Source organism: Thunnus albacares, chromosome 4, assembly GCF_914725855.1.
Source record: "Thunnus albacares chromosome 4, fThuAlb1.1, whole genome shotgun sequence".
Classification (NCBI taxonomy): domain Eukaryota; kingdom Metazoa; phylum Chordata; class Actinopteri; order Scombriformes; family Scombridae; genus Thunnus; species Thunnus albacares.
In genome coordinates this window covers 12981846-13008676 of record NC_058109.1, presented here as the reverse complement: position 1 = coordinate 13008676, position 26831 = coordinate 12981846, and the positions used below count along the sequence as shown (strand labels likewise).

The window sequence follows — 26831 nt, the reverse complement described above, 5'->3', positions numbered from 1 at the left end:
CAAGACATAAAAGGATTTGAGAGAGGTTTTATCCAACTCCCCAACCCTCAGAAACTGCTGCAATAGCCGCAAAATATGTTAAATATGTTCATACTCTAAGAGAAACAAGCAATGTTTGAGTGATTACATCTGTTTAAAAAAATGTCTTTTATTATATTGTATTTGATATGATTGTTGATACTTGCATATCATTGTATATTTATTACTAATCATCTGTCAATGGTATTAATTCTCAGTACTGCTTTGGCAATATGAGTTTCTGATGTGTCACACCAATAAAGCTTATTTGAATTTGAATTTGAGAGAGCAGCTGTGGGTCGAGCGAGCTAGTGAATGAATGAAGAGACAGGGAGCGGTGGTAGCGAGAAAGCCGCTGAATCAGATCAGTAAAAGTTTATTTTCTGATAGTTTCACAGCGGTTATGCCCCCCTCCTTCCACCCATCCGCTCCACCCTGCGGCATTACACTGCACCGCCTGATATGGTCTGAATACGGTTTGATACTGGCAGCTGGATGCCATAGATAAACACATTCATCACTAAATACACGACACAAGGAATCTCAGGCTCACACCTTTTACATGTAAGCACTGGTACGCTACGTAATAAGAACTTTCAATGGTTTGTTGTTTTTGGTGTGAATTTTCCCTTGAAGGTGTCAACAGGAAGTTGCTGCTGCTGCCGTCATCAAAGGTAATTGTTGCTCTTTCTTGTACATACAGCTTTGTGTAACCAAGCTTTAGATTACACACGAACCGCACATTAAGGGCAACTTCTTGGGGATTTTACTTGTAAAATCAGCTACAGAATACACAAATATATAGTGAGTAATTAAAAAAAAAACCTCATACGGTAGGATTGAATATAAATTTATTTTGACATTTGCTCATTACATGCAAAAAAAAGGATCTATGTCCAACTGCAAACAGGAAAAACACAACATTTCCTAATCTCCTTTAAAAAAAAAAAAACAACAACTGTCTAAAGAAGAGAGTGTAGAAAATATGATAATTCAAATTCACTACATTTTTGCTATCACAAACTGGAAGCCAACATATTTTTTTCCCCCCACAGGTCTTCCAAAAATGCCCAGAAAAAATACTTATAAGACAGTAGAAGCATGTTGTTTGGGATAAAAAATAAAAAAAAATGAAAATATCACAGTTTGTGATGCTCAAGGTCGAGGGAGATCTCAAGTATGTTTCCTGTCGTCCTGTTACATTAACTGCTTTTTTTTTGCTTGTGCACTTGAGCTTGGAAGGAAAAAAAAGAAATCATTATCTGTATTATGTGTTCATTCACAGACAACAGTAGGAACTCTACAGATGTAGAGATTTTTTTTACAGATTTTCCCATTAAATGAAAGAAATCAAGCCTATCTGACATTAGTTTTGTGATAGTCTCAACCATGAACTGTCCACTAGGAGACAGCAGAGTGACACAGACTATAATAATATAGTCTAAAAAAGAAAAAAAAAAACACCCCTAACATCAATCCTCAAAGCACCTGTGAGTGAGAACAGAGAGATGCTGGGGGAATACATGGGGGACAAACTAGGTTACAAAACAAAGAGTGTGAACTGCTTGGGGAGCTATTAACAAAATGTCCACAACATGTAAACACTGAGCTATTGGGGACTGAAGAGAATGAGTCCGCACAGTGGTGACACTGTCATTAGAAGTCAGATGGGTAATATGTATGTGTGTGTGTGTGTGTGTGTGTGTGTGTGGGTGTGGGCTGGCGATGAAGAACTAGATTTATCAGTAATGGCTCTTTAATGGGTCACAATCTAAAAATGGGTGTTCTCTGCTCTGAGTGATAGTAACTAGAAGTGATACGGGGTGTGAGTGACCCAGTTGGATGTCTGATCTTTGGTGCGCTTTGCCGAGCTGTGGGAGGTGAACAGGGATTTAAAGGCTTCTGACTTCTCCGACATGTCCTGGATGGACCTCTTGGAGGCGGAGCTTGTTGAAGACTTGGAGCCTTTGGAGGAGCTGGAGGAGCTGGAGGATCCCGAGGGTCCGGCCACAGCTGGACGGTAGATTAGAAAACAGCCGGGAAAACAAAACAGCAAGAGGAACGAGAAAGATGAGGATAAAGAAGAATGTAAAATAAATGAAGAGGATGAGGGAGAGGTTATCAACAAGATGATGAGGATTTTTAAAATTGGCTTCAGTACTAACATAATTAGATAATGTCCTATTGTACTGTATGTTCATCTTGGTCTCTAACACGTCATACTAAATGTAGCAAACCATATTCAAAAACCAATCAATTTGAAAGAGAAACCATATATTTTGTGTTTGATCTGACACCCAATCAAAGCTTTTTAAAATGCTCCCTGTAGTTTAAAGTCCTCACTGAATGACATGAAGTAACGGACTATCTTTTTCAAAATGATCTGGCAAAATTTCACACACAAAACGTGTGCACTTTCAACGGTTTCTCTCTCAGAATGACTCATGTCGTAGGTGGGGTGGGGAGCCTTCTTCCTTGCAGCAATTCTGGCAGCCCAGAACTAATCCCAGCTTCAAATTTAGAGAGCTTATGTCTAAACATACACTGACTACATTTCTAGGAGCAAAAGCATGGTTAGCTACCTGACTGGCTGCTTTCATCGCCATTTTGTAGTGAGCTACTCCCTGCTACGTCCACTTGTGGAGATTGTGTGTCACCTGCAAGGAGAAATGAAGACAGAGAGGTGATATTTTGTTGAAATTATGATTGGAAAACTAACTGTACATTATTATGTGTATGATAAAAACAAACTGATGTATATTTTAACCACATAAAAGGTTTATAATGGAAGTTCACTGTTGTTATTTTTAAAGGACACAACATATTGAGAGAAGAAGTCAGGGGAAATAAAAATAACTGTCTGTATTATATGGTTTTAACATAGAAATAGTAAAACAATTCATAAACTTAAACCTAAAGGAAGCTTTACACAAGCAGGAAAGGGAAAGGGTGCACTTAGGCGATTGTTGTTTCATTGAAACTTAAGTTATGATGTCAGTAACACAAATAAGCTGTGAGTGTGACACAGCCAACACCCTGTTCACTTGTAAGAAAAGAGGCCTGTGCTATCCTAGAGACCTAAACAGGAAACCACACCACTGCTCTCAAAAGACACAGAACACTCAGGGTCTCTGATCTAAGATTTATAAACAGAGATTCAGACAGTAAAGCCACTGTACCTGTTCCAATATCACTTTTTTGTTTTTTTCCTTAATCAGGAAGCCCAAGAAAGAATATAAAAACCGGTGGAAGAGCGATACATGTTCTTGAACATATTTACAAAGAGGAAGTTGTGCAAATATGAAGTGAGTACTAAATCAACACAGTGAGCCTGTCTAATATGACCAACCAATTTCACAAAACTGCTATAAACTGAAGAAATAATACATAATATGGACATGGATCTTGGGGTCAAGTCAGGTGACAGACTGGAAGAAAAAGATAAAAAAAAAAAAAAAAGCAGTGGCTATCTGCTGGTAACACAAAGATTCCCCACAGTGTTCCACAGCAGAGATGGTCTGCCTAACACAAAACAAATGCCATACAGTATATTTAATGATTGTTTAGATGTTCATCTGCAATCAAAACTGATCACGAGACACGATTGTGTCTGTCCGTCTGATTATATAATAAAGACGAAAGTATTTACTGAGATTTCATCTGGGTTTAAGGTTTGAATAACCCAGCTACTCCTCTACAGTGCATTCAAAACATTATCCAAATGAAGAAGCAAAGATTCCAGCATTTTGTTAGCTGTTTGGTTTTGGTTATGTAAATGATAAACATATTACAATGTATATAATACTTCACCCAGGCTTTACACAAACCTTTTGATTCTGATGGTGTTGACACAGTTTCAGCGACTTTGCTCTTCTTCGATTTCTAAAAAGGGAGATGAAAATGTGTTGAGTACAAAATGAACACAAACAAAATCCCTGACATGACCTTTAACTTGAAAAACTATTCTAAGACAAGTATTTGATGGGAAGTATCAGTTTACAAAAGAAAAAAAAAAAGGCAAAATTTCTTCTTAGTGGGCTGAAATATTAAAAAAGCTGACACATAACAAATAGCTTTTAAAGTCCAGATGAAACAGCGTTTTGAGAGTATCTAACTTCTGTATCGTGACTTATTTGCAACAGGATAGACAGGCAGGGCTTAACACGTTGGGAGGAACTTGATTTGAACGTTGAAAAGTGGGCGTGTCGTAATGAATCAGCTAAAAGTTGAAGACTAATTGATGGGTGGATGTCATGATGACATAGGTTGGTTAAAGCCTATGTAAGCACATGTCATATTTTGTTTTACAGGAAGAAAACATAATTGGATTTTGATATAAAAACACAAAGAATTTTTTTTTGTATTTTTTGGCATATATTAAATATATTATTGGCATATATATAAAATATTAAATGTTAAATACGTGCACAATAAGACTGGGGATGTGATCTAAAAGAGTTAAAAAAAAAAAGCATTTTTCATTTCATCTTGACTTTAAGAACCAACCAAATTATTTCACCTTCCAAACAAAACCCCAGACAACCTATTTTATATTGTCATCATCTTATATTAACTTGTATCTCAGTTCAAATGAAACCTCACCTTAGTTTTGGCTTTGGCCTTCCTCTCTTCCATCTTCACCCTCAGCTTCTCCACCTCCTCCTTTGTGCCATTGAGCACAACGATGTCCTCGTCGTGAAACGGGTCCCCACACTAAAGCACACACAACATTCCAGTTAAGAGATATTATTAAGTGACACAGTAGAAAACATCAGCACTAAAAAAGGGATCCAAATTCAAAAAAATGGTCAGATTGCGTGTATATCTTTAAAATGTGATGGGTAAGAAAATCGAGACAACACTAAACTCTTGCTGGGCAGTAATTCAATATCATGAATCAGTAGAATCATATTATGATTATATGATAAGATAACATGATTATATGTTTTTAATTCTGTTGTCGAAATGAAAGAATGTGAGCAAATTCTGATTAAAAACTGACAAAACTGAATATTGAAGTTCGTGTTATACATGTGCAAAGAGTTTTGTCTGTAGGGATAAATGAAAGCAAACAGTGTATAGAACATCAATATGATTATTTCACCATTATTATTGTTTTTTTTCCCCCAAATAATTAAGTTAAACACATCAGAACACATTGATAACTTAATGTCTAGTGTGAGATACCAGGCTCCTGTGTTTTCTATTTTGGTGTTGGGGATAAACTAACGACTGAATCACATGTTGTATCGTTAAGGAAACCCGCTGTACTAACTTCCTTTGGGAGAATGTTTTAGTTATTTTTAATTTGTTTGTTTTTTTTTTTTATTAGTGCTTTAGCAAAATTCCCCAAGCCACTTATTTATAGATCATTCCTGAGAAGTCCCATTTTATGTGTTCAGAGGATTTTCCCTTTTTTGATTCCACTGTCCACCAGCTTGAAGCATAAATTTCCCAAACACAAGTTGAGTTGTTACTAGGAAAGTTAAAAGAACAATTTCTCTGAAAAAGTCAATACATACTCTAAAAAAGGCATCCTCCAGGCACATCTACTCAACATTCAGATGAGCAAGCCTCTTTAAAAAACACACAATCTCACAACATGATGTATGATTAGGTTAAAAGTCCAGATCTCAGCCTCAATAAGCTTCAGGTGTTCAACAGGTAAGGGGTACTCCTACTTTGACTTGCAAAGCCATGGTTTGTTTACCCAGCTTGATGGAAATCTTTAAATTGCTTTTGAGGTTATCCGAGGCAGGGCCAGGTAAGCTGAAAAAGCACATAGTAAAATAAGTCAAGCTATTTCCATACACGACTGCATAATTGTTTTTCCAGTGAAAAACAAAAAACATACACAGAGATTGTGCTGTACAGTGATCTTTTCTGAAGTATAAAAGATCAACATTCATCCAGATCAGCATGCAGGTTGCATTTAGTTTACTCTGAAAGGAAAACTGAACCTGGATAATGGAAACAAATTGTCTATTCTAATGCTCAAAAATAAAATGATGTATTGTAGTTGGTATGCAGGTGATAGTTGAGCATGGTGGATGTTGTAACTACAGAATTGAACAGCAAGAAGCATGTGATCATGACTATTTCGTAATCATAGGTGTCTAGTGATATATCTTATCTTTGTACATCTTTGTCACACCGCAGTATATCTATAACAGTTTATGAGCAACGAATGACTACTACAGGCCTATTTTTGTGTTTATGATAGTATCCAACAAAATCTAAAAATGCTCCTAATGTGGATTTCCCACAGCTCCTCCATTGGGTACTAAATCTTGTCCTGTTTTAAAGATATTATTGGACATCTTATCATCTGGATGACAGGGCAAAATGAGGAAATGTGTCTTTTCATGACAGAAAAATTTCCTGTGCAGATAAAACTGTTTGGTAAACAAACCTCTACAACTGCAGAATACGTTGTTTCACTAAATCGAAAGTCTGCTTGTTTGTTAGAGCCCTAATCAAATTCTGGCAGATGATTCATTTTTCTTTTCTTTTTCTTTCCATATCAATTTCCTGTATAGATGTTAATGCAGCTTTAGCATTTGATTGATCCAGAACAGTTTGTAAATCAGATGCATTTCTCTTACACATGGCAAAAATCTCTAATTCATAAAAATTAGTGTATGACTGCAAAAACTATAATACTAACATAAGCTACAGTCTGCATGCCTGCCTCATAAAAAGGGAAAACACACCCGTATCCAAACACAAATATTAAACCCCTGAGTAACCAGCAGGGGATCTATTGTGTGTCTGTAATGCAGGCTCAGTGGGTGTGGACTCATGGCCATGTGCTCTGTTCAACACAAGAGAGATAATCTCAGAAGCTGACCATGCAGCAAACAAACTGTGTGCATGCTGCTCGGAAGTCAGTCACTCTGCTGTTGCTATTACCGTAAACCAACAGTGAGCTGAGCACCTTATCATGAAGTCAGTGAACAAGTCGACCACAACACTGATTCAGCACTAAACCCACCAGTTGACGAGCAACAAGAGGGTGAAGATGACATAGAGACGGCGCTACATGGAGAGACACTGTGGATAATTCAATATGTGCACTTTTAACTGGGTAGATGAACTGGAGTTAACCATATTTGAGAGACAAAGAAAAGAGGAACTTTAGATAACGATGACTGAGGAACGATAATGGAAAGTGAAAGGACTAAAAAGAAAAAAGGAAGATGCAACGGACCAGTGAGTAGGAAACTGTATGGGGAGGAGAATGGAAAAAAACCTTGGGGAGAGAGGGTGTGTGTGAGGTGTGAGTGTGTGCCTGTGTGTCAGGTGTGTGTGTGTGGGTGTAACTGCTGGTAACCAGGCAGGGACGGAACTCATCTCATGGGGATGCGGGGTGGGGGGAGCGACTTAATCAGCAATGAACACAACCAGAGAAAAAAAAAAAAAAAAAAAATCCCACAAACATATGCAAAACACTGTCTCACTCAGACACAGATCTCAAGCTTAGAGAGCACAGCCTCCAGGTCACTCACTGCCAGAAACAACAGTAATCAAATCCTGACAACCAAATTTAGCTCAAAACTATAACAAAAGACCACTCCTGTTGCTGTTGTTGCTGGTGATGGCGCCAGTGGAAATTACTTACGTTCTCCGTGGGACTCTGGATGAATTGATATAAGACACTCGGAGTAGCTGTTTAGATTACCCTGATCAGAAAAGCTGCTGATGTCTAATGTTTTACTTCCTCTACAAGAAGAGAAGGACTACAGGCTGAACTGTCTCAAAAGGTAACTGGCTGACCTTGATCTGTCTTTGCCGTTCTGTCTTTACGTACTGTTCCTGTCTGTGTGCTTTATTGTATGCGTTGCATTTACTGTAATATAAGATTTAGATCAGTGGTTCTCAACTTTCCGTTATCCAGGTCCCTTACCGCCCCCTGATCAATTAAAATATAGGCTAATTGTCTCCCCTGAATACTAATGTCGATTATTATTTTGTGTTATATCATTAAAAAAGCATATAAGAATAGCTATAAGAATAGAAATTCTATTTATAAGTGTTAAACAAATGCAGCGGCTAGAGATTTGATAGTAAAACTTTAATGAGGTTATGAATCATGAACAGTAGCCAATCAGAAAGCAGTCAGTTGGTGCTGGTGTCAAGAAGCCCTCTTATCAATTGTTCCAAAGGAAAACGTGATGCTATCCAGCTGATTCATACCTGAATGTATGATTAATCATACCTACAGTGGTCAGAAAAATAACTAGGTCGAAGGCTTGGCCTACAGGGGTTTTGGTTGGGGGGTTTGGAGGTCCTCCCCCAAGAAGATTCAATGTTATATAACTAAAAACTATGCAGTTTCACACAATTTCGGACTATTATCATTACAATATTTATTTAAAAAAAACTGTGTGTGCCATAAAAAAATAATAATCACAGAACATTGGTAAAACAGGCATATTGTGAATGGATTTGAGTCGGATTTTCTCATCCTCCAACAGTCAGGCTGTAGCCACTAGCCAGCTGTGGGGACGGTTATGGTTTTATCTTTATTTTATCAACAAACCATTTTTTGTCCCGTTTTGCAGATATCACAGAGACAAAACAGAGTGCACTAATGTCATCTTAGCACTTTTTTTTTTCTTTGTTGCAAGAAAAGGCACACGTCAGACTTTATGATCCAACAGATATAGATTTTTACTGTCTGTTAATATTTGACTCGTTCCAGATTCATTCCAAAGTTCACAGATGAGTGGCAGCATTTTTTCTTTAACGAAACGTCAGAGGAAAGAAATAACAGTATTTATCAATACTCTTATCAGTTCTTTTTCATTACTAAAGAGTTGAGGGTTTTTGAATTATTATTTAAAAAAAATATGAATTCAGAACGGGGTTAGAATAGATTTATATTTCAAATATGACAAAAATAGTTTCTTACAGTAGCAACAGCAATGTTTCCATCAGCAAAGTCCCCTGGGGGTAAGTACCTCTCCCGTAGAGAAACACAACTTTAGATGAAAATCCCCAACTACAAAAACTGAGACGACCAAGCTAATTTCTCCTTATTTACATGTTGGGTAGTGCTCGCTTTGTATGTTATGAATATGAGGGGAAGGAGTGTGTGGGAGGTATCTCGACAGATTAGAAACCGTCGACATTTCCATAGCAGCCGCTCTATGGATATTTGTATCTCTGGTGCTGTTCTCAAGAACAACAGAGCTGTAACAGCAAGGGGGACTCAAGTGAAGAGGCTTCATTGACGTGGGATTAAGAAAAGTCCTCAGAGATATCCAGCTTCCCTCTTCTAAAGAGGCTACAGAGGTATAAGATATATTTCTTAGCCTATGCAAGCTTTCTATCCTTCAGTCTTCCCACAGCTCAACTGCTCCAAAGCAACTTTTGAGTTTTTACATCCTATACTTTTTTGGTTGATCATTAGATTTGGCACAATGCTGAGGAAAGATGTGGACTTTATCACAATGTTAAGCTTGAAGTTAAGGATTCATAAAATTTGAATTGTAAATGCTACCCTCACTGCATAAAATACAAAGGCAAAACACCCAGGGAAACTATGACACCAATTCATTTAGTAACTAAAGTGTTCCAGTCTCATGGGTGGAAACTAGAGGTGCAACGGATCACAAAACTCACAGTTCGGATCATATCATGGTTTTAAGTCCAGGATTGGATCATTTTTTGGATCAGCAAAAAAAAAAAAAAAAGATGTCCAATTTTTAAATAAAATCTTAAAATCTATAAAATATTCAATACTCAATTGTTAAATTGAAGTGCATTATTAGGCATGATACCTTCCTCCTTTAAACATGGTAGTGAATGAAACGATAGCCTGTGTGCACATCATCAAAACTCGATGATAACTGACTAACATGAATACCCGTCTTGTCCTACAGCTTAGCTTGTTGAACGAGCCACCAAACAAATATTCACCAAGCAAAAGTGCACCGCTAATGTCAGTTAGCAGACAGTCAGTAACCAAATCTAAGCCACTCAGACGTGAACAAATTAAAAAAACAATTCTGCCTTTCTTTCACATCTGGAGTCAGATAACATAGAACAAACTGTATGGAATACCTTAAACTTCCATCAAGTTGATAAAAAATCTTAACCCCATGTTCATTTTAAACGTGACTTATATGAATAATGCAAAGTCTGTTTACATTTAAGCTTAAAACATATGACTCTTACTCTTGTCTTTCACAAGATCATTCAGAAAGTAATATTTTGTGTCACATCTACAGGTACAACACCAGCAGTTATAGGCAAACCTTATTCAAAAGCTTAATATAATAATTGCCAGAAGTCCAAGTGCATATATTTATAACTGTGCTTTTGGCTTTTCACTGTTACTAGTGACAGATGTTACCATTCAAAACACTCAGAATTTCAGATTGACCAAGAAACAGGTAACTTACTGATGATAATAATAAACTTACTGATAATGAAAGCTGCTGTTCTGAGAAGGGTTATACTGAGATGTGGTTTTCAGTAAACAAGCCAGATCTGGTTTGTGGGAAGAGGTTGAGATGCGTAAAATGTCACGTAGGTAGAAGTCACTTGGTCTTGACCTAACCAAGAACTGCTTCGAGTTCATGACAGAGAATGTCTTCTCACACAAATACATGGAGCCGAATAAGCTCAACATTATCTTTGCAAATGTTCGCATTTCTGGAAACCTAAAAGTCAACAACAGAAAGCTGCTGGTGTCTGCCACGCCACTCATTGTCAAACTGCAGCTCAATGAGCTCCAGCTACAGCTGTGGCGAAGCATCACTGGGGTCCACGGAGAAGGGAGAAGAAAAAAGCAACATCTCCTTTTCAATAGCTGCAAAATCCCGAAAGCGTTCCTTAAACTCCACAGAAAGAGATCCAATGGCTGCTGCATACCTCTTCGTTTGCACACCGATGTTGTCATGTGGAAAACTGTCCATGACCTCTTGCAAAGCTAAAAAATGTGCAGTGCAGGGTTCAATTTGTGACAAGTGTCTTTGGAAAAGTTGCAACTTGGTTCCAAAGGCCTTAATGTGTGCATATAGTTGGCTCACCACTGCGTCTTGTCCTTGGAGGCTAACGTTCAACGCATTCAGATGCTTCGTTATGTCAACCAAAAAAGCTAAATCTGCCAGCCATACAGTATCTGACAGTTCTTGCATCGGTTGTCCCTTTTCAGCCAAAAAATGTCCAATTTCTTCTCTGAGAGAGAAAAATCTCTGCAGTGCAGACCCCAACTGAGCCACCTCACATCAGTATGATATACTACATCTCCGTATTCAGCCTGGATGTCAAGCAGGAACTGCTTAAACTGGCGATGGTAAAGGGCTTTAGAGCGAATAGAATTGATTGCCTTTACCACGGGTTTCATAACATGATCATATTTGAGATGTTTTGCGCAGAGAGCCTGCTGGTGAATTATACAGTGGAGTTTAATGGCATTACCTCCTTCTTCGCTAACTTTGTTGCAGATCAATGTGGATAATCCACTTCGTACACCAACCATGGTGGGCGCACCATCAGTAATCATCCCACTAACTTTACTCCTTGATAGTTTCATATCATCAACAGCTGCACAAACAGAAACGAATAAATCCGTTCCTCTTGTTTGGCCTTTAAGGCTTTGGAGGTCAAGCAGCTCCTCTCTTGCGTTTATGTCATCGTCAACTTGTCTCAAAAAAATCAGTAACTGTGTCAGATGCATCTGTGCTTTCACGGCAGGCTAATGAAAAAGTCACTCCCCTGTCCCCCAGTTGTCTCTGAATATCTGACGATATGTCCTCTATTCTCCGTGCCACAGTGTTACGAGCCAGGCAAACATTAGCAAATTCTTGCTTCTTCTCGGGGCAAATGTTCTCCACCATTTTCATGACACAGTCCTTGATAAACGTACCTTCTGTGAAAGGTTTGCCATATTTGGCGATTAACATGGCAACTTCGTAGCTTGCCTTGGTGACGGATTTATTTGACTCACAGGCCTGCAAGAAGAGTCGCTGTTGTGAGGCTAAAGCAGCTTGGAGTTGCTTCACTTTTTCTGCGCGCTCACTCCCTGTTAGCTTGTCGTATGCGTTAGCATGTTTTGTCTGGTAATGTCTCTTTACATTGAATTCCTTAAACAAGGCAACAGTCTCTTTACAAATTAGGCAAACACAATTGCCTCGGTTTTCAGCGAAAAAATATTGTAATTTCCATCTCTTTTATCTCAAGATATTATTCTTTTGTCTGCATAAATTAGCTCTTTTCATAATTCTATGAGACAAAAGATAGCGAGCTAAGCTAAGCCTAAGCAAGATGTAACCAACAATTGTCTGACATTTTTACTTGATAATTGACTGGTTATCAAATTTATAATTAAAACATTTGATCACCAGTGGAACAACTCACTGCTTAATTACCTAGCTAATTATTTCAGCACTAATTTCATCCGTGCATCTAGCAGAGCTAAAATATTTATAATATAACAAAAACTTAAATGACTGGGTTTAAAAGGTTTTTATAGTAGCAACTTTGACTCTATATTTTGCCTAGGGTGGTTGAACCATTTCCTCTCATCAGTTTTGTTTTGGTTTATTTGCATGTTGGTTGGGGTGTAAAAGTGAGACAGAGCAGCTCTCTGCAGGTGGAATTTCTTACACTGCATGATTATAGAAATCTCACGATATAAATGTTAGATATAACGTTACATATTTAGGGAATTCTACTATTAAATGTTGTGTTTCAGAAAGACGAACCAGATACAATAGGTTTCCAGTTATGCTTGACATCTCAGATAACAGTTATTAAAAGGACTAAATTTGGTACACTAAACTACATTTCTTGAGCTAAAAGCTGGCTCTATCAATTAGGGCTAACCTACATATGTAACCTTATTTAATATCCCTCATGGGTCCAGGACCCTTCTGCAAATTATTAACCAATCTGGATATCTTTATTGCAGGAGTTTCATCTGTGGTGGTGCTGTCTGAATACAGAGAAGGCTATTATGCGCCAGCTTGAAGGGGCAAAATGCAGCTTCCTGTTGTGCCTGGGGATGAGTATTATGGTCTTTTCAGTTTTTTACTTGATGACCAGAATGCCGACAGAGCCCAAGCCCTTAGAGCCGCCAACTCACAGGCCCTCCTACAATGAATGTAAAGCTGTTCTCCCCGACACTGAAGAAGGAATAGAATGGCACTGCTTCAAGGTATGTTTAATTTTCTATTCCATATGAACTTATTTGCAGGAGAGTAAATTATTATGAGAATTATACAGAAAATTCTGGATCAAATTTTCCAAATTTTTGAACTGACACGAGTACCAGGTAGTATTTACCATGTGGCATTGCCATCCTTATTTGCTTAATCTAACTGTATTACTAGTGGAGCTAGAAACATTTTATATTATTGGTAATATACACCACATTTAAAAAATGATTTTTTTTTAATGTATAAAATAAGAAATTACAACAATCAAACCAAAACAATTAATTTACCAGATCCATTATTTTACAGGTGTAGTGTTAATGTTTTTTTCTGTCTACAGGCACAAAGCTATATTCTGAATAGCCATCTGCAGTGCTCCAATTTGACCAGAGACCTTAACTTTATCACAAGACCACTAAGCCTCGAGGAGGAGAACTATCCTTTAGCATTTATTGTGACTGTTCACAAGGAGCTGGAGCTTTTCGTGCGCCTATTGCGGGCCATTTACATGCCCCAAAATGTCTACTGCATTCATGTGGACGCTAAGGCTCCTTCGGAGTACCAAGCGGCCGTACGGAAGCTTGTCAGCTGCTTTGAAAATACTTTCCTCTCCAGCCGCAGCGAGACTGTGGCCTACGCTGGGTTTTCCCGTCTGCAGGCAGATCTGAACTGCATGAAGGATTTAGCAAAGTCCCAGATAGGCTGGAGAAAGGTGGTGAATCTGTGTGGACAGGACTTCCCTGTCAAGAGTAACCTGGAACTGGTGCAGTACATGCAAAGCAAAGAGTGGAAGGATAGAAACATGACCCCTGGGATCAAGCAACCAGTGTCTATGAGGTACAGGACACATTTCCAGCACAAGGAGATCATTGGGTCTCATGTAGTTGCGAAAGGGAAGGGACTGAAGAAAGGTCCTCCTCCACACCATCTGGAGGTGTACTTTGGAACAGCCTACTACGCTCTCACGAGGGCCTTTGTAGACTTTGTTCTGAAAAGCCCAATAGCCCACGACCTCTTGGAGTGGTCCAAAGACACGTTCAGCCCAGACGAGCACTACTGGGTGACACTCAACCACATCAAAGGTAAACTACCTGGTACACTGAAAGGTGGTGACTTCCAGTAAAGCTGACATACAATTTTTCCAGATCTGTAACATAAACCTTGGTATATAAATGTTAATTATTAACTACTGTGATGTTTAAACAAAAGGAGACCCGAGAAAGAACAAGGTCATACAGTAACTTCAACCATAGCAAACATTGTATACTGACTTGTTGACTGTGCTCTTATGGCACCGGTCATGATTTCAAGTTTGCACGGGCTGTGTGATCTAAAGCAATGTAATGGTAAGAGAGAACACCTAAAATTTCCCCTTTTGGGAGGCACTTCAACAAATTTTTGTGTTCAGCAAAATTTTATGATAAAGTCAGAGATGAGAAAAGTCACTGGTGTTAACTAATTTTAAAAATTAGTCTTGAGTTTAATTGGCCATACAGTGGGCTACAGCATGACTGAGGTGATCACACAAGAGCACTGGCACATTGAGTAAATGCTATTGAAATGTGTGAAGATGTTGGAAGTTTTTTTTCTTTTTTTACATATAAGAAAGGTCACTTGAAAAAAATGGTACATTTATTAGTCACCATCTCAAAGTAACACATTTCCTTTTTTTATCCCACTCCTATGGGGTGAAAGAAAACTACAACATGCCCACATACAGTATCTAGTTTAAAACTGAGATCATCATAAAAACACTGATTGAAAAGAGAGAAAGAAGCACCATATTTCCTTGTCAATCCTATGGCCTATGCACCTGACCTTCACAGACTTGATTGATTTTGATATTCCTGTTAATCATTTTCTTAAAATTTGAGCTTTTAATCATCCACGGGTGTGTTTTGTTTTGTTTTGATGGTTGTCATAGGGCTGTATTTATATTTGGCAAATTAAAAATGTGATTTAGCATTGCTGGTAGTTAATAAATACCTATAATCCAATTTGGTCACATAATAATGATTCATCCTGTCTGATTACGTGTTTGAAGAAGCTCCTGGCAGCAACATAGATGGAGGTTGGGCAGGATCCATCAGGGCAATCAAGTGGAAGGATCAAGAAGGAAAGGCACACGATGGTTGCAAAGGTACATTATACTGTAGTACAGCATGTACAGTGATGGAGGTAATTTTTTGTGGCCAAACCGACTAGTACACTACATACTCTATCTCTGTCCTATGAAATAAAGATGGTCTGCAGTTATGTTTGGCTGTTTGGCTCCAGACAGGCTTATAGAACCATTTACTGACTAAGGAAACTCAGGATTTACAAAACAAAAGATGATAAGAGGACTAATCTGATACGGCGTCCTCTCAGGTTTAGACTATGTTTTATCCAAGCTTCTGCAGTATAAAAATAGGAAACATTATTTTTATATAACAAGAAAATACCCGCATCTTTTTAGAGAAAATTTTACAATGGCACACAATCTACCCACATACAGAACACACACAACATCATGAAAGTCTGATATTCTCTGGTAAAAGAGTACCAGGCCTAAAATCTAATCTACAGGTGCATGACCATTGTTGTCTCTGTCATTTTCTAGGGCGTTATGTACGAAACATTTGTGTCTACGGAATGGAAGACCTGCCATGGATCATTAACAAGAAGAGCATGTTTGCCAATAAGTTTGAGAGTAAGACTTTTCCTAAGGCGCTGGACTGTCTAGAGCAGTGGCACAGGAACAAGGTGCTCATGCAGGCAACTGTTCCCATAGAGCCGTCATGGCGCCTGGCCAGCTTAAAGCAACTAAAGCAGCAGCAGCTACTTCAAGAGAAGTGCTAGGGCATGAAATTGCTGTTGGTATCCTAAACAAAAGCTGGGCTACAGTGCATGCAGCCCAGATTGTTTGCACTCATTCAGTGGTCACTGTGAGCACTGTTCACTGTAAAGACTCTGCAACATGAGTATTGTTGAGAGATGTATGGGTCTGTTTATGAAACTGTAAGACGGCTGTTCTTGTTGATATTGAAACAATATATATGCCATTCACTTCAGTTTGAAAGGCTACTATCTTTGGTGGCCAGAGAATGTAAGTATCTTTACAGTAAAGGAAAAACAGTTAAAGCATGTAAACAAGTAAAATAACTTCCATGGAGAAAGCATACACATATATAACAAGACACCGTTTGAGACCACTACACAACACAAAGTATTGAATAAACAACATTTAATATTATTTAATTAAATTTATTATGTATTTGTTCTAATTTGATATTGTTCAGCATGTCGTCTAGCCTTTAAAAAAATCACTTGTGGATAAAACTGTTGTCTATTTTTCTTTTGTAATGGATTAGATAGTAGCAGATGCAATGAAATAAAGACAATTTGGAAACAATCTCCCTGCCCTTCTTGCTGACATTCCATCCTATTTTTCACTTTATCGTGTAAAATGTTTGTCAGAGTGACTGTAGAGGTTAAATCTCCTCCCCAGCATGTTTCAGGATGCACAGCACTCTTTCAGGTTTCAGTGTGAACAATGAGGCTACGGAAGACCGGAAGATTATCAAGTGAGTCAAGGACAACCAGACTTGCCTTTTCTCTGTTGCGTACAATTATGTTTTGACTGCACAAAAAGCCACTTCACATCTGAATAAATAAATTTAAAAAAATTAATTATGGCTTTCACTATAAACCACTTAGAGGAAACGGTATAGTTATATTCACCAGAGCTTGTTGGCTGAGGTTACTTTTAACTGTGTTGAGAAACTTGTCTGGTCACTACTTTGAGATATTTTCCCTGTATTTTTATAGGAAGATAAGTCTTACAGAATTGACTTATTTGGGCAAAAAGCTGTTTGGGGAAAACATCAGACCTCTTGCATAATCGAAGTAAGACACACAGCCTTGGGGTGATTTCAGACCACTTACAGCACTGAGGTTTTATGGTTTTTGCTCGGTGATGCGAAGTCCTATTACTGCATTCTCACATGTTCACTAAATATGCCAACAACTGTCCGAGTCTACACGATGCCAGACAATGTGAGATTGAATTAGAAGGAGGTACAGGTAGCCTAAATGTCAATGACTATAAATTCAAGAAATTGTGTGTTGGCTATAATGCACATCTCAGTTAAACTAAGTTTTCTCACATGGATCACTGTAGCTTTTCTTGTGGTTTCGGGACCTATTTCTGGCAAAGTAAAACAACTGATCTGTGCCAAATGCTTCCACTTATATAGAAACAACAACAGTGATTAGATATCATCCACTATCTGCTACCTCAAAATAGCCTCTGCATGAGAAATTACAACCATGGCTTTAAAGTTACTAAAGCTAACAGGTCAAGACCCAAAATGGCTCATAGGCCTGTATCTCTGAGATTCCCATGTGGCTCCATTTGGCTCACTGTCAGAAACAACTGGAAAGGAAGAGCAATGCTGCTAAAAAATGCCTAGAGACACTTGATGAAAAATAGTCAAATATGTGTGATTTTCTCAGGTAAGCTGGGACTGTGAACAATTTCCACTTTGGACAGTGATGACTGAAATAACGCCAAAAAAAGGAACAACCTATATCTATATCATCAAAGGGGCACTGAAAAAAAAAAAAAATACATGACTGAATTTTCAACCATTTGCCAAAAGTGTGAGATAATCACACATCAGAACAGGGTCAAACTGAGCTACAAAGGTATTTGTAACAGGTATGTGCTGACTGTAGTGGCTCTATCAAAGCAGAAGTGGCAAGGCAGAAGTGGCTTTGCCACTTCTGCTTTGCCCTTTTTAGAACATGTGCTTTTTTTAACTGCTGCTAGAGCTATTTTAGTTCATGCCACTGTTGTTCTTAGGGTTACTGTTGTGAGTAAGCCTGCCAAACCCCCGTTCAAAAATTTATGAAGTAAATCTTTGAAAAACTGAGGGTTTTGGAGATGTTATGTGAATAGTTTTTATCATTTTATTTTACAGTGCCACTGTATTACCTAACTTGCTATGCAACTGTCATTTTGGATTACCTATAAAAAATAATAACATAAAACTGATAAGTTAATCATCCATCCAGTTTATATCATAAACCTGTCTGACATATGTAAATTTCAGCTACACATTTGTATAGACTCTAAAATGATCACCACCAACAAGCTAACAGTCTCAGACTGTGTCCTCAGGTATGATGTTTATTGATTTACATGGTTTCCTCATATCTTGACAATAATTTTGAGTACTACCCATCTTTTATATACCTTAATGGTGTCAATGTTGTTTTTATTTCAAGCCATATTTTTTTATGGATAGCTGATACAATTTTCTTTTTTATTCAAGTAGCTGCCATACTGTGCATGGGAGCTTTAAAACATCACACTTCAGAGTTTTAACTCACATTCTTATTCATCTCAGCAACAGACTGTTCATCCGGAACCAAGTCAATGCCCGACTGTTAGTGTGTTATCTACATTGATATCAAGACTGCTTATTTACAAAGCATTAGCAATGAGAGATCTCTGTATGTGAATCAAACAAGCAGAATTACTGCGAAAGACTGGGAGGTCAGTGATGTAGAGCAGTAAAATAAAAATAAAGATTCATAGTTGGCAAACCACTAGTTCATCAAAGAACTAAATTATTATCGATGTGAAAGTTGTAGCATATGTAGCAATGTTTTCCTTGATTCAAATTGCTTACAAACTGCAGATTTAATAGTAAATTATTGGGTAGTTATTTAATATTTTAGTGCTTTCCTATCTCTTTGACATTTTTACACTATCCACAGTGAGTTACACATAAATGTATAAATATGAGAAGGGTGGGTTTATTAGTAAAAAAAAGAAAAACATACATATATTGATTTGGAATAGATCAACTGGAAAAGAAAGGATGAAATACTGCTCACCTTGTGGCAGATTTCTGTCTTGACCTCCTTCAGGGCTCGGTCAGAGAAGACACAACCGCACGTCTGCAGGTAACAGAACCTGAAAATGGAAACATCAGGTAATATGAAATACAATACGTTGGGGTTTTTTTTATGACCATTCCCTGTGCAAAACGAACAAATGAAAAGGGCTCCCTTGGCCGTGAAGAGCATTTTCTAACAGTGTTAAGTCTAAAACTTTGGATGAAGGTTTACAACAGCGGAGTGCACTCAAATGTTCTAGCAACATGCTCACTTATACACAGGATTGAATATAATACAAGCAGAAACATCAGGAATATACAGATACACGTCTGCACAGTTCACACAGATACCGATGAGCTTAATTTAATGGCACATTGTGATCAACAGTGAACTTGCCAAGAATCTAACAGTTTTGAAAATTAAATTCTCTCCTAATAAGTAGATTAGTATTAGACGATAAACTGGGTGAACAAAGCTGATATTTAAGACAAATGGAGAACATTTTTTCATTATTATTATTTATGATTCTTAGGCTGAGAACCCTTTACTAGTTACTGTTACCTGTGCTTGCCGTTCATCTCCAACCCAACAACAGGGCAAATGAACATGCCACAGTGGATGTCCTCATATCTGTCTCCTTTAGTATTTCTTCTCTCTCCCTCCCACTCAGGGTTATCAGTCAAGTTGAGCTCCTTTATGTCCTGCAGAGGTAATAGAGGAATAAACATGCACAAAATTCCGCATGAAACCAAAATAAATTCTCACAAGTGTCAGTCCCCCCCCACATAAATATATAAACAAACACATTTACATGTACTCAAGTTCCCCTACATGTATGACTGCATAGTCGACTTTAGAAATAGGATTATATAATAACATTCATCAAAGAAAAGTTGGGAAATTATCAGTGAATTTTAACAAGAGTACAAAACTTCAGTGTTAACATACCTTAATCCCACGAATGTGTGCTACAGCCTCAGCATTGGGTCTCTCGGCAGACTTATCCAGAAGGTATTCAATGATGGCATCTTTATTATAGAGCCTGTAACAAAACGTTGATCTGACTTTTAGTACACAGTATATTTCAATCTTTAACACTAGACTGTGACCGTGTTGCACACACTAACTCAGACAACATGTTCACATTGTCACATAATAATAATAATAAACTTTATTTATATATCACCTTTCATAACATAAAATGCAGCTCAAAGTGCTTTACAGAAAGAGGTACAAATAAACAAAAAAAACAGATATGGCACATTTAACAAGCCAGCATTAAGCGACCTAAGCGAACAGTTTAGAACATATTCTGACAAGCAATCTGAGCGATATGAAGGTGCTAGACCTTTTTTGGGGTTTAAAAACAAGTAAAAGTATTTTAAAACCTATCCTCAATGTTACATGTAGCCAGTGCAATGAAGCTAATATTAGTGTAATATGTTCCCTTTTCCTAGTTTTGGTTAAAATTCTTGCTGCTGAGTTTTGAACGAGTTGCAGCAGATCAATGGTTTTATTTGGTAATCCAGTATGAAGTGTATTGGAATAATCTAAGTGTGACAAAACAAAAGGCATGAATGAGTTTCTTGGCATCTTCCAAAGTTATTATCAATTATCATTATCAGGCCATTCTGTCTCCACAGCTGTAACAAGGGAGCAAATTTAACCATGATTATCAATGAGTAAACAGAAAGACATCCCTTACCTTCCCAGGTCGCAGGAAACAATGGGGCGTCTGAGTTTCTCCTGGCTCAAGGCACAGTACTTCCATTTAGCGGCCAACTCTGCATTTTTATCAACCTGGATACATTGGCATACAAGTAAACAAAAGTATATCACACACTAAAATTCAAACGCCACATGATCGAGAGCCACTATACCTAGAGTAGGTTTAAAAATCGGTAAGGCTTTTGCTACTGTCTAACACTTATTCATAACTATAATAATAGTATCAGAGGCTAACTTTAGCGTCGTTAGGTTAACGCTGTGTGAATGTTGTAAATGAAATGTGTTAACTAACCCTACGCTGGCGTTTTGGCCAGGACAAAAATAGATAATGAATCTCAAGAGACGCGCTGGTTAATTATATGAAGATTAAATTACATACTTAACACTAATGTTAGCTGGTTGTTGTTTAATTTTATATTCTTCTTTCGTTTGTGAAGATTAAACCACCGTAACGTTAACCATTTTAAAAGCTAACGTTAGCTAATTTGTTAGCCAACCAAGTTACATTTCACGATAAAACATCTCACACAAGAGAACCGAGCACACATTAGATCCGGTGACTAATCTATCTTTATAATTATCACTACTATTTAAAATAAGACTCGATTGAGTATGTCACTTAGTATTTCCAAGACAAATAGTTATGACAATATCATGTTAGCCTGCTAGCTAGTTGACAATTAGCATCCTGACAGCTTTTGTCAACGTCGCCAGCAATGATGAATTTGAAAAGGAAGAATGAAACAACCGTAACGTACCTTCTCGACTTTTTTTGGCCCCTTCACCAACTCGTGCCTTTTAGGAATGGTCCCACCATCACATCCCATCTTGAACGTTGACTTTAGAAGTTTGATTACACCACTTAGCTAACTGTGGACAAAGCTACATACAGGAAGGAAGTTCTCAGGTTGTAAACAAACAACAAGACGTCTGCAAAACTCGCGAGATGTACGAGTAATTTCGATATCGCCCTCTAGTGGCTGAAGGAGTAAACCCTCTTAGTGTATTTTGTAGCCTCAGCCACACTGTGGAAGCATCACTCCAAATATTAGTTTACTAGCTTTTGCTCAGCAAGCAGCCTGTCAGGAATTGTCAGTTATGAGTGGGAAGCAAGTAAAAATGTACCCTAAAACTAAAAGTACGAAATGTTTTCTTTTTAACAGAAAAATGTGGAAAGATGTGATTAAGTAATTAATTTCTAAGAAGTCTATGGATTGTATACTAAATTTAAGCTGTTATGATTTTTATGACCGGTTACTTATTAGTTTTTCACACCATTCTCACAGAATGGCACATGCATAGGCTATATTTACATAACTGACGTACTTATTAATGCAAGATAATAAAAGAATATCATAAAGTGAGAGGGGGGAAATAAGGAGGAACAGAGAGGAATATTTTGGTATGGTACACAACATTATACCATAAACATAAACCCTTTTAGAAAAATTGTAGGAAGTATTATTTTGATGTCAACATTTTCACAAATGAAAAGTTCCTGCATGCACCAAAAACATTGTCTTGCACAACTCTGTGTATAAAAAAAAAAATACATCTTATACCATTGTAGCTGTGCATGTAAACATGAAAACACTACTTCATACAGATGACTTCACTCTTTTATTGCTCATCCAGCTATTAGACATTCTGCAGTCAGCCATTAAACCCAGAACTAGTAAGTGACATTAGTCTGGCTTTCAGGCCTGTTGTCAGAGTGGTCTAAAGATGAAAGTTTCCTTGGAAGATAGTTCAATGAGTGCTAATGAGATCTGTTTCCTGTGCCTTGCAGGCTGCAGATTAGTTTACTATCGATGGCGCTGTCCAAGAGCGACCATTAGTTTGGGGAATACCTCGGTGGAGACATCTCTGGCGGCATGACTGATAATCTATGTGGAAAAGAAGACTGAACAAAAACACAGCATTGGACTTCATTTTGGCTGAGAAAATAGATTTCCACTTCTTTCACCACACATCAGCAGCTGCTACTGTGGTTCACAGAATTTTGAGAAATTAACAAACAGAAACATTTCTCCATTTTTCCTGTTGGTTCGATTGGTTCTTCCTGTAATTTATAAATTGTGTTATGTGTCTTATTGAATTTCCCCCCTTTCTCACACAGCGCTAAATGTTTAGTATGGATTTTCATTAAAGGCAATGGAGTGAAAGCTCTGTTAGCAAACTATCTTTGAGAGAGTGAAGCACCCCAGGCTGATAGTGCAAACTAACACCTCAGGAACACACAATGCACAATAGCCATTGGACAAAAGAAGACTAGAACAATGGTATTTTATCCATGTCTTGCTTTTTTTTTACTGCTTTAAAAACTGCAGATAGAGTCGTTTTCCATAGTTTTGTGGCTTATACTTGATGCAATTAATCATAAAAACTTACGACAAAGATCTCTTTATTGGGAAGTTACTACAGTCTTAGTGGCAAAGTGACACTTTGTTTTATTTTGCTCTCTTATTATGTGTCTTTAAATTCTATTTTAGATATAAAAACTGATTTACAGTTTTATTAGGTTAACACGTAAATATACACAACTACATTGGTCTACAGTCATGCTATTTCGTGTCAAAAGTAATCCAAAAATGCCTGTGTTGAAGCTTTGCGTCACTGGAGCCGCATAATGGAAAGCTGGAGTGGCTACTCAGACAATGGCTCACAACTTGATATTCAAGGGTACTCTTAGCGCTGCTATTACACCCTCCATGTAACACAAAGACGTGTTGTCACAGCTGAATCATCCATTAAGGTACCCTGAAACGACAACAAAATGAGGACAAGAATAGTGAAAGTCTTCTTTTTGGGTTGCACTAGACGTTGTTCCAGACTACATTTTTACATTTGTATTTCATCAAATATTTTATTTGATTAATATTAAACACATTAAAATTGACTAAAAGTAACCTCAATCCAAAGCCATAATCTGTCATGGCCAGTGAGCATAGATCCTGACTCTATTGATCACCATCCTCTCCAACTGTTCATCTGAAACACAGCTTCCTCTTCCTTAAATCTCCCCCTCCAATTGACCTCCTTACCACACATATCTTCCTGGCCTGCTGTGGTGCTACCCTGCACGGCTGACCCAAAGAAAACCCCAACCACCAAGCGCCCATCCAACCTCATGTTTATACTTCCATGATGAGTCCAACCTGCCCAATCAGACTTCCACTGACTGGCCTTGAACTGAAACTGTATACATCTTAACCATTCCAGCCATCCGAGGCAGCCAGTGGAGACCAAGGCTGCATTAATTGCATGGACCAGCCCTGGCAGTGCACCGAGTCCAATGCATTTAGCGTTTCTAATTGGGAAGGAATTGCTGTGTTTACATTGGCGCTAGTTGATAGAGCTGGACCCTTAGCCCTCCAGCCAACCGAGCTAAAGCTCTCTGAAGGAGAAAAACCCAAACTGCCTATTCCCTGAAATCTCTCTGGACAGAGCTGGAAGGAAATGATTTGGAACAGAGCAAAGGGTAAGATTTATCAAGGGGCTGGTGAATCTTTTTTTTCTCTATCAGATTTTATTCAAAATCAATAGCAAGCACAGGCAAGATTTTGATCATTTGTACTCACTATGATAATACCATTTTTTATTACTTTTTTTTTCAAAAGGGTTATTTTCTCTATACAGTGACCCATTTAAAAGTGGGCAAAAAAATCAGTTTACTAGAGAAAAACACTAATCTTGACCATGGCTGCAAAAAAAAATTATTATGTTCATAATCGATTACTGTGTCAATTATTTTTTTGATTAATCAATGAATCTTCTAGTCTATAAAATGTCAAAAAAGCAACTTTGAAATAAATACCCATTACAATTTCTTGCAGCCCAAGGTGACATCTTCGAATTGTTTGTTTTGTCCAACTAACAGTCCAAAACCGTACAATAATGTAAAAAAAAAAGAAAAGCAGCAAGTCCTAACTTTTTTCTGAACCTCTTGAACCTCCATATTGAATATGCATCCCTTTTAATTTTCTCGATAGTATGAATTTATTTCAGTATTACACTAATATAATAAGCATATATATATATAAACATATATAAGCACACAAAAATCCTATGAGCCATATAGGGATAATATGATATAAAGGCTGTAGTGAAGACCTTTCACAATTTCCTTAGAGAACTAATGGTGAAAGAAGTGACACCAAAACGTGTACAAGAAGTCACGCATTCAAGAATTTTACAGCAAATTCTACAGTGACCACAACATTTCCCTGCAATAAAACGTCTGCTAGGCTATATGAAAGAATATTTTATTTGTGATCGGGAACACCACTGTACTCAGTCAACTCTAACACCATGTATCAGGCCATATGCAAGTTCATGTACATATAATGAGAAATCCAAAACCCTGGAAAAAGCACACCACATCCAACAAGAAGACTGCAACGGGTTTCCACACACACACACACACACACACACACACACACACACACACACACACACACACACACACACACACACACACACACACAAGTCAACCACAATTATTTTCTCATTCCTTTTTCTGTTTATGTTGAAACTCACATAGCTAAAAATTATGTCAGTAGGAAACATTGCCCAAACTGTACTTACTTTTTCTATCATTTTGGTCTGAGCAGTACTAGTGTGATTACAAATTTACAAAATTGATGATATATATTTTTGATAGCTTGTACAGTAAATTTCCCCATGTTGTCTGGCATAGTCATAAATAGGGAATTTGAGCATGGGTTTTTTTATTGTCATTGTTTATAACATGATCAAGATAAAACCCCAAATGAAAAGGATTAGGATTTATTGTTTTAGGTGATTCCAATTGGATTTGGAAACGCTGTAGATGAGTCAGCAGCAAGGAAATCAGGTTTTGTCTGTATCTCGCAGCTTCCAGGGTATGACTGATGAAGAAAAACATGGCTCGTGTTGCCATGATTCCTCCAGCAGATGATTGCGGACCATTTTTCCTTGTTGCACCAGCTTGCTATGTGACAGTTTTAATCCGTCGGCTGTGCTGAAGTGTACAGCTCAACATTTTATTTACCACAAACTTCATAAAGCACCGGGACCTTTTGTGATCCTCGCCAAGCCGAGATGATGAAAGCAGCCAGGACCCAGACCCATGCACCAGCACACACCAGTCCACCTGGACACATTTTTACCATCAGCCAGTTTATGATTATCTTTTCCACTGTGGCAAACCAATCTGAACACCCACAGACGCAAACCCTCTCACAGATAAATGGATGCATACACGCACACATAGCTCAGATGTGTATGTATACAGCTATAGTCTGTGTAAACACACAACCATATGACACACATACACACATACATGATCCATGGGTCCTTCCTTGATGGCTGTGACCAGGGTAAGGAAAGTCTCCATACATCAGTGGAAGGTATATAAAAAGAGCAATTGCTTGTGTGCTAGCAGCACAGACTCAGTCACATCTCATTAGCTTGACGGGATACCCGAAAGGTTCTGACAGCATGCTGGCTGTGATTGGTGTGGCCCGGGGTGATGGGGACATACCTGTGGCTGCCTTGTGTACTCTGTGGGCACGTGGTGAAGACTAAGCACACGTAGCAGCCGAGGCCTGGCAGTGACAGTAGCTAAGGTTCTGGGTGTCCATGCCAGCCGCCGCCTCACCATACACGTCTTCAGCAATAATAAAACTCACTCTCACTTTTTTCCTTTTTTTTTTACCCTCACTTTCACCGTCTCATGCCCTCTCTCACTCTCCCCTGCCCACACACACACTCACATTACACAGACATGTGGGGAAACAGTGGGTGACTCTGTGAACCGCTGTGCCACGATGAGCTCAGTGCTAAGTTTGAATGCTAACCAAAAATCCATTTCAAGTGGAATTGTTTTTATGAGTTTATTATCCTGATTTTATGATTTACATTTATAGAGTTCTCAGTCTTTCAAATAATGTTTCAACATTTTAGGAAAAAATGTTAATAGATTGCTACCACTCTCATATTTCTACAGTTAATATGAAGCTATAGCCAGCAGAAAATTAGCTCAGCACA

At 38.0% G+C, this 26831-nt stretch overlaps 2 protein-coding genes across 3 annotated transcripts; one reads left to right on the top strand and one right to left on the bottom strand.

Moving 5' to 3' along the window:
• Positions 1 to 852: 852 nt before the first annotated feature.
• rtf2 (replication termination factor 2) lies at positions 853 to 21733 on the bottom strand. Its single transcript, XM_044349311.1, has 9 exons — positions 21560 to 21733; positions 20779 to 20873; positions 20022 to 20115; positions 19635 to 19774; positions 19071 to 19149; positions 4621 to 4731; positions 3846 to 3900; positions 2601 to 2675; positions 853 to 2031 (listed from the first exon to the last, which is right to left on the bottom strand). The coding sequence occupies exons 1-9, from the start codon at positions 21626 to 21628 to the stop codon at positions 1826 to 1828; spliced, it is 924 nt and encodes a 307-aa protein (XP_044205246.1). The 5' UTR covers positions 21629 to 21733; the 3' UTR covers positions 853 to 1825.
• gcnt7 (glucosaminyl (N-acetyl) transferase family member 7) lies at positions 6547 to 16578 on the top strand. Of its 2 annotated transcripts, none has more exons than XM_044349309.1 (5): positions 6547 to 7230; positions 12941 to 13186; positions 13525 to 14266; positions 15229 to 15324; positions 15787 to 16578. In XM_044349309.1, the coding sequence occupies exons 1-5, from the start codon at positions 7183 to 7185 to the stop codon at positions 16023 to 16025; spliced, it is 1371 nt and encodes a 456-aa protein (XP_044205244.1). In that variant the 5' UTR covers positions 6547 to 7182; the 3' UTR covers positions 16026 to 16578. The 2 variants fall into 2 exon arrangements, with proteins under 2 accessions (XP_044205244.1, XP_044205245.1); XM_044349310.1 differs by having other exon boundaries at positions 6787 to 7781.
• Positions 21734 to 26831: the final 5098 nt, after the last annotated feature.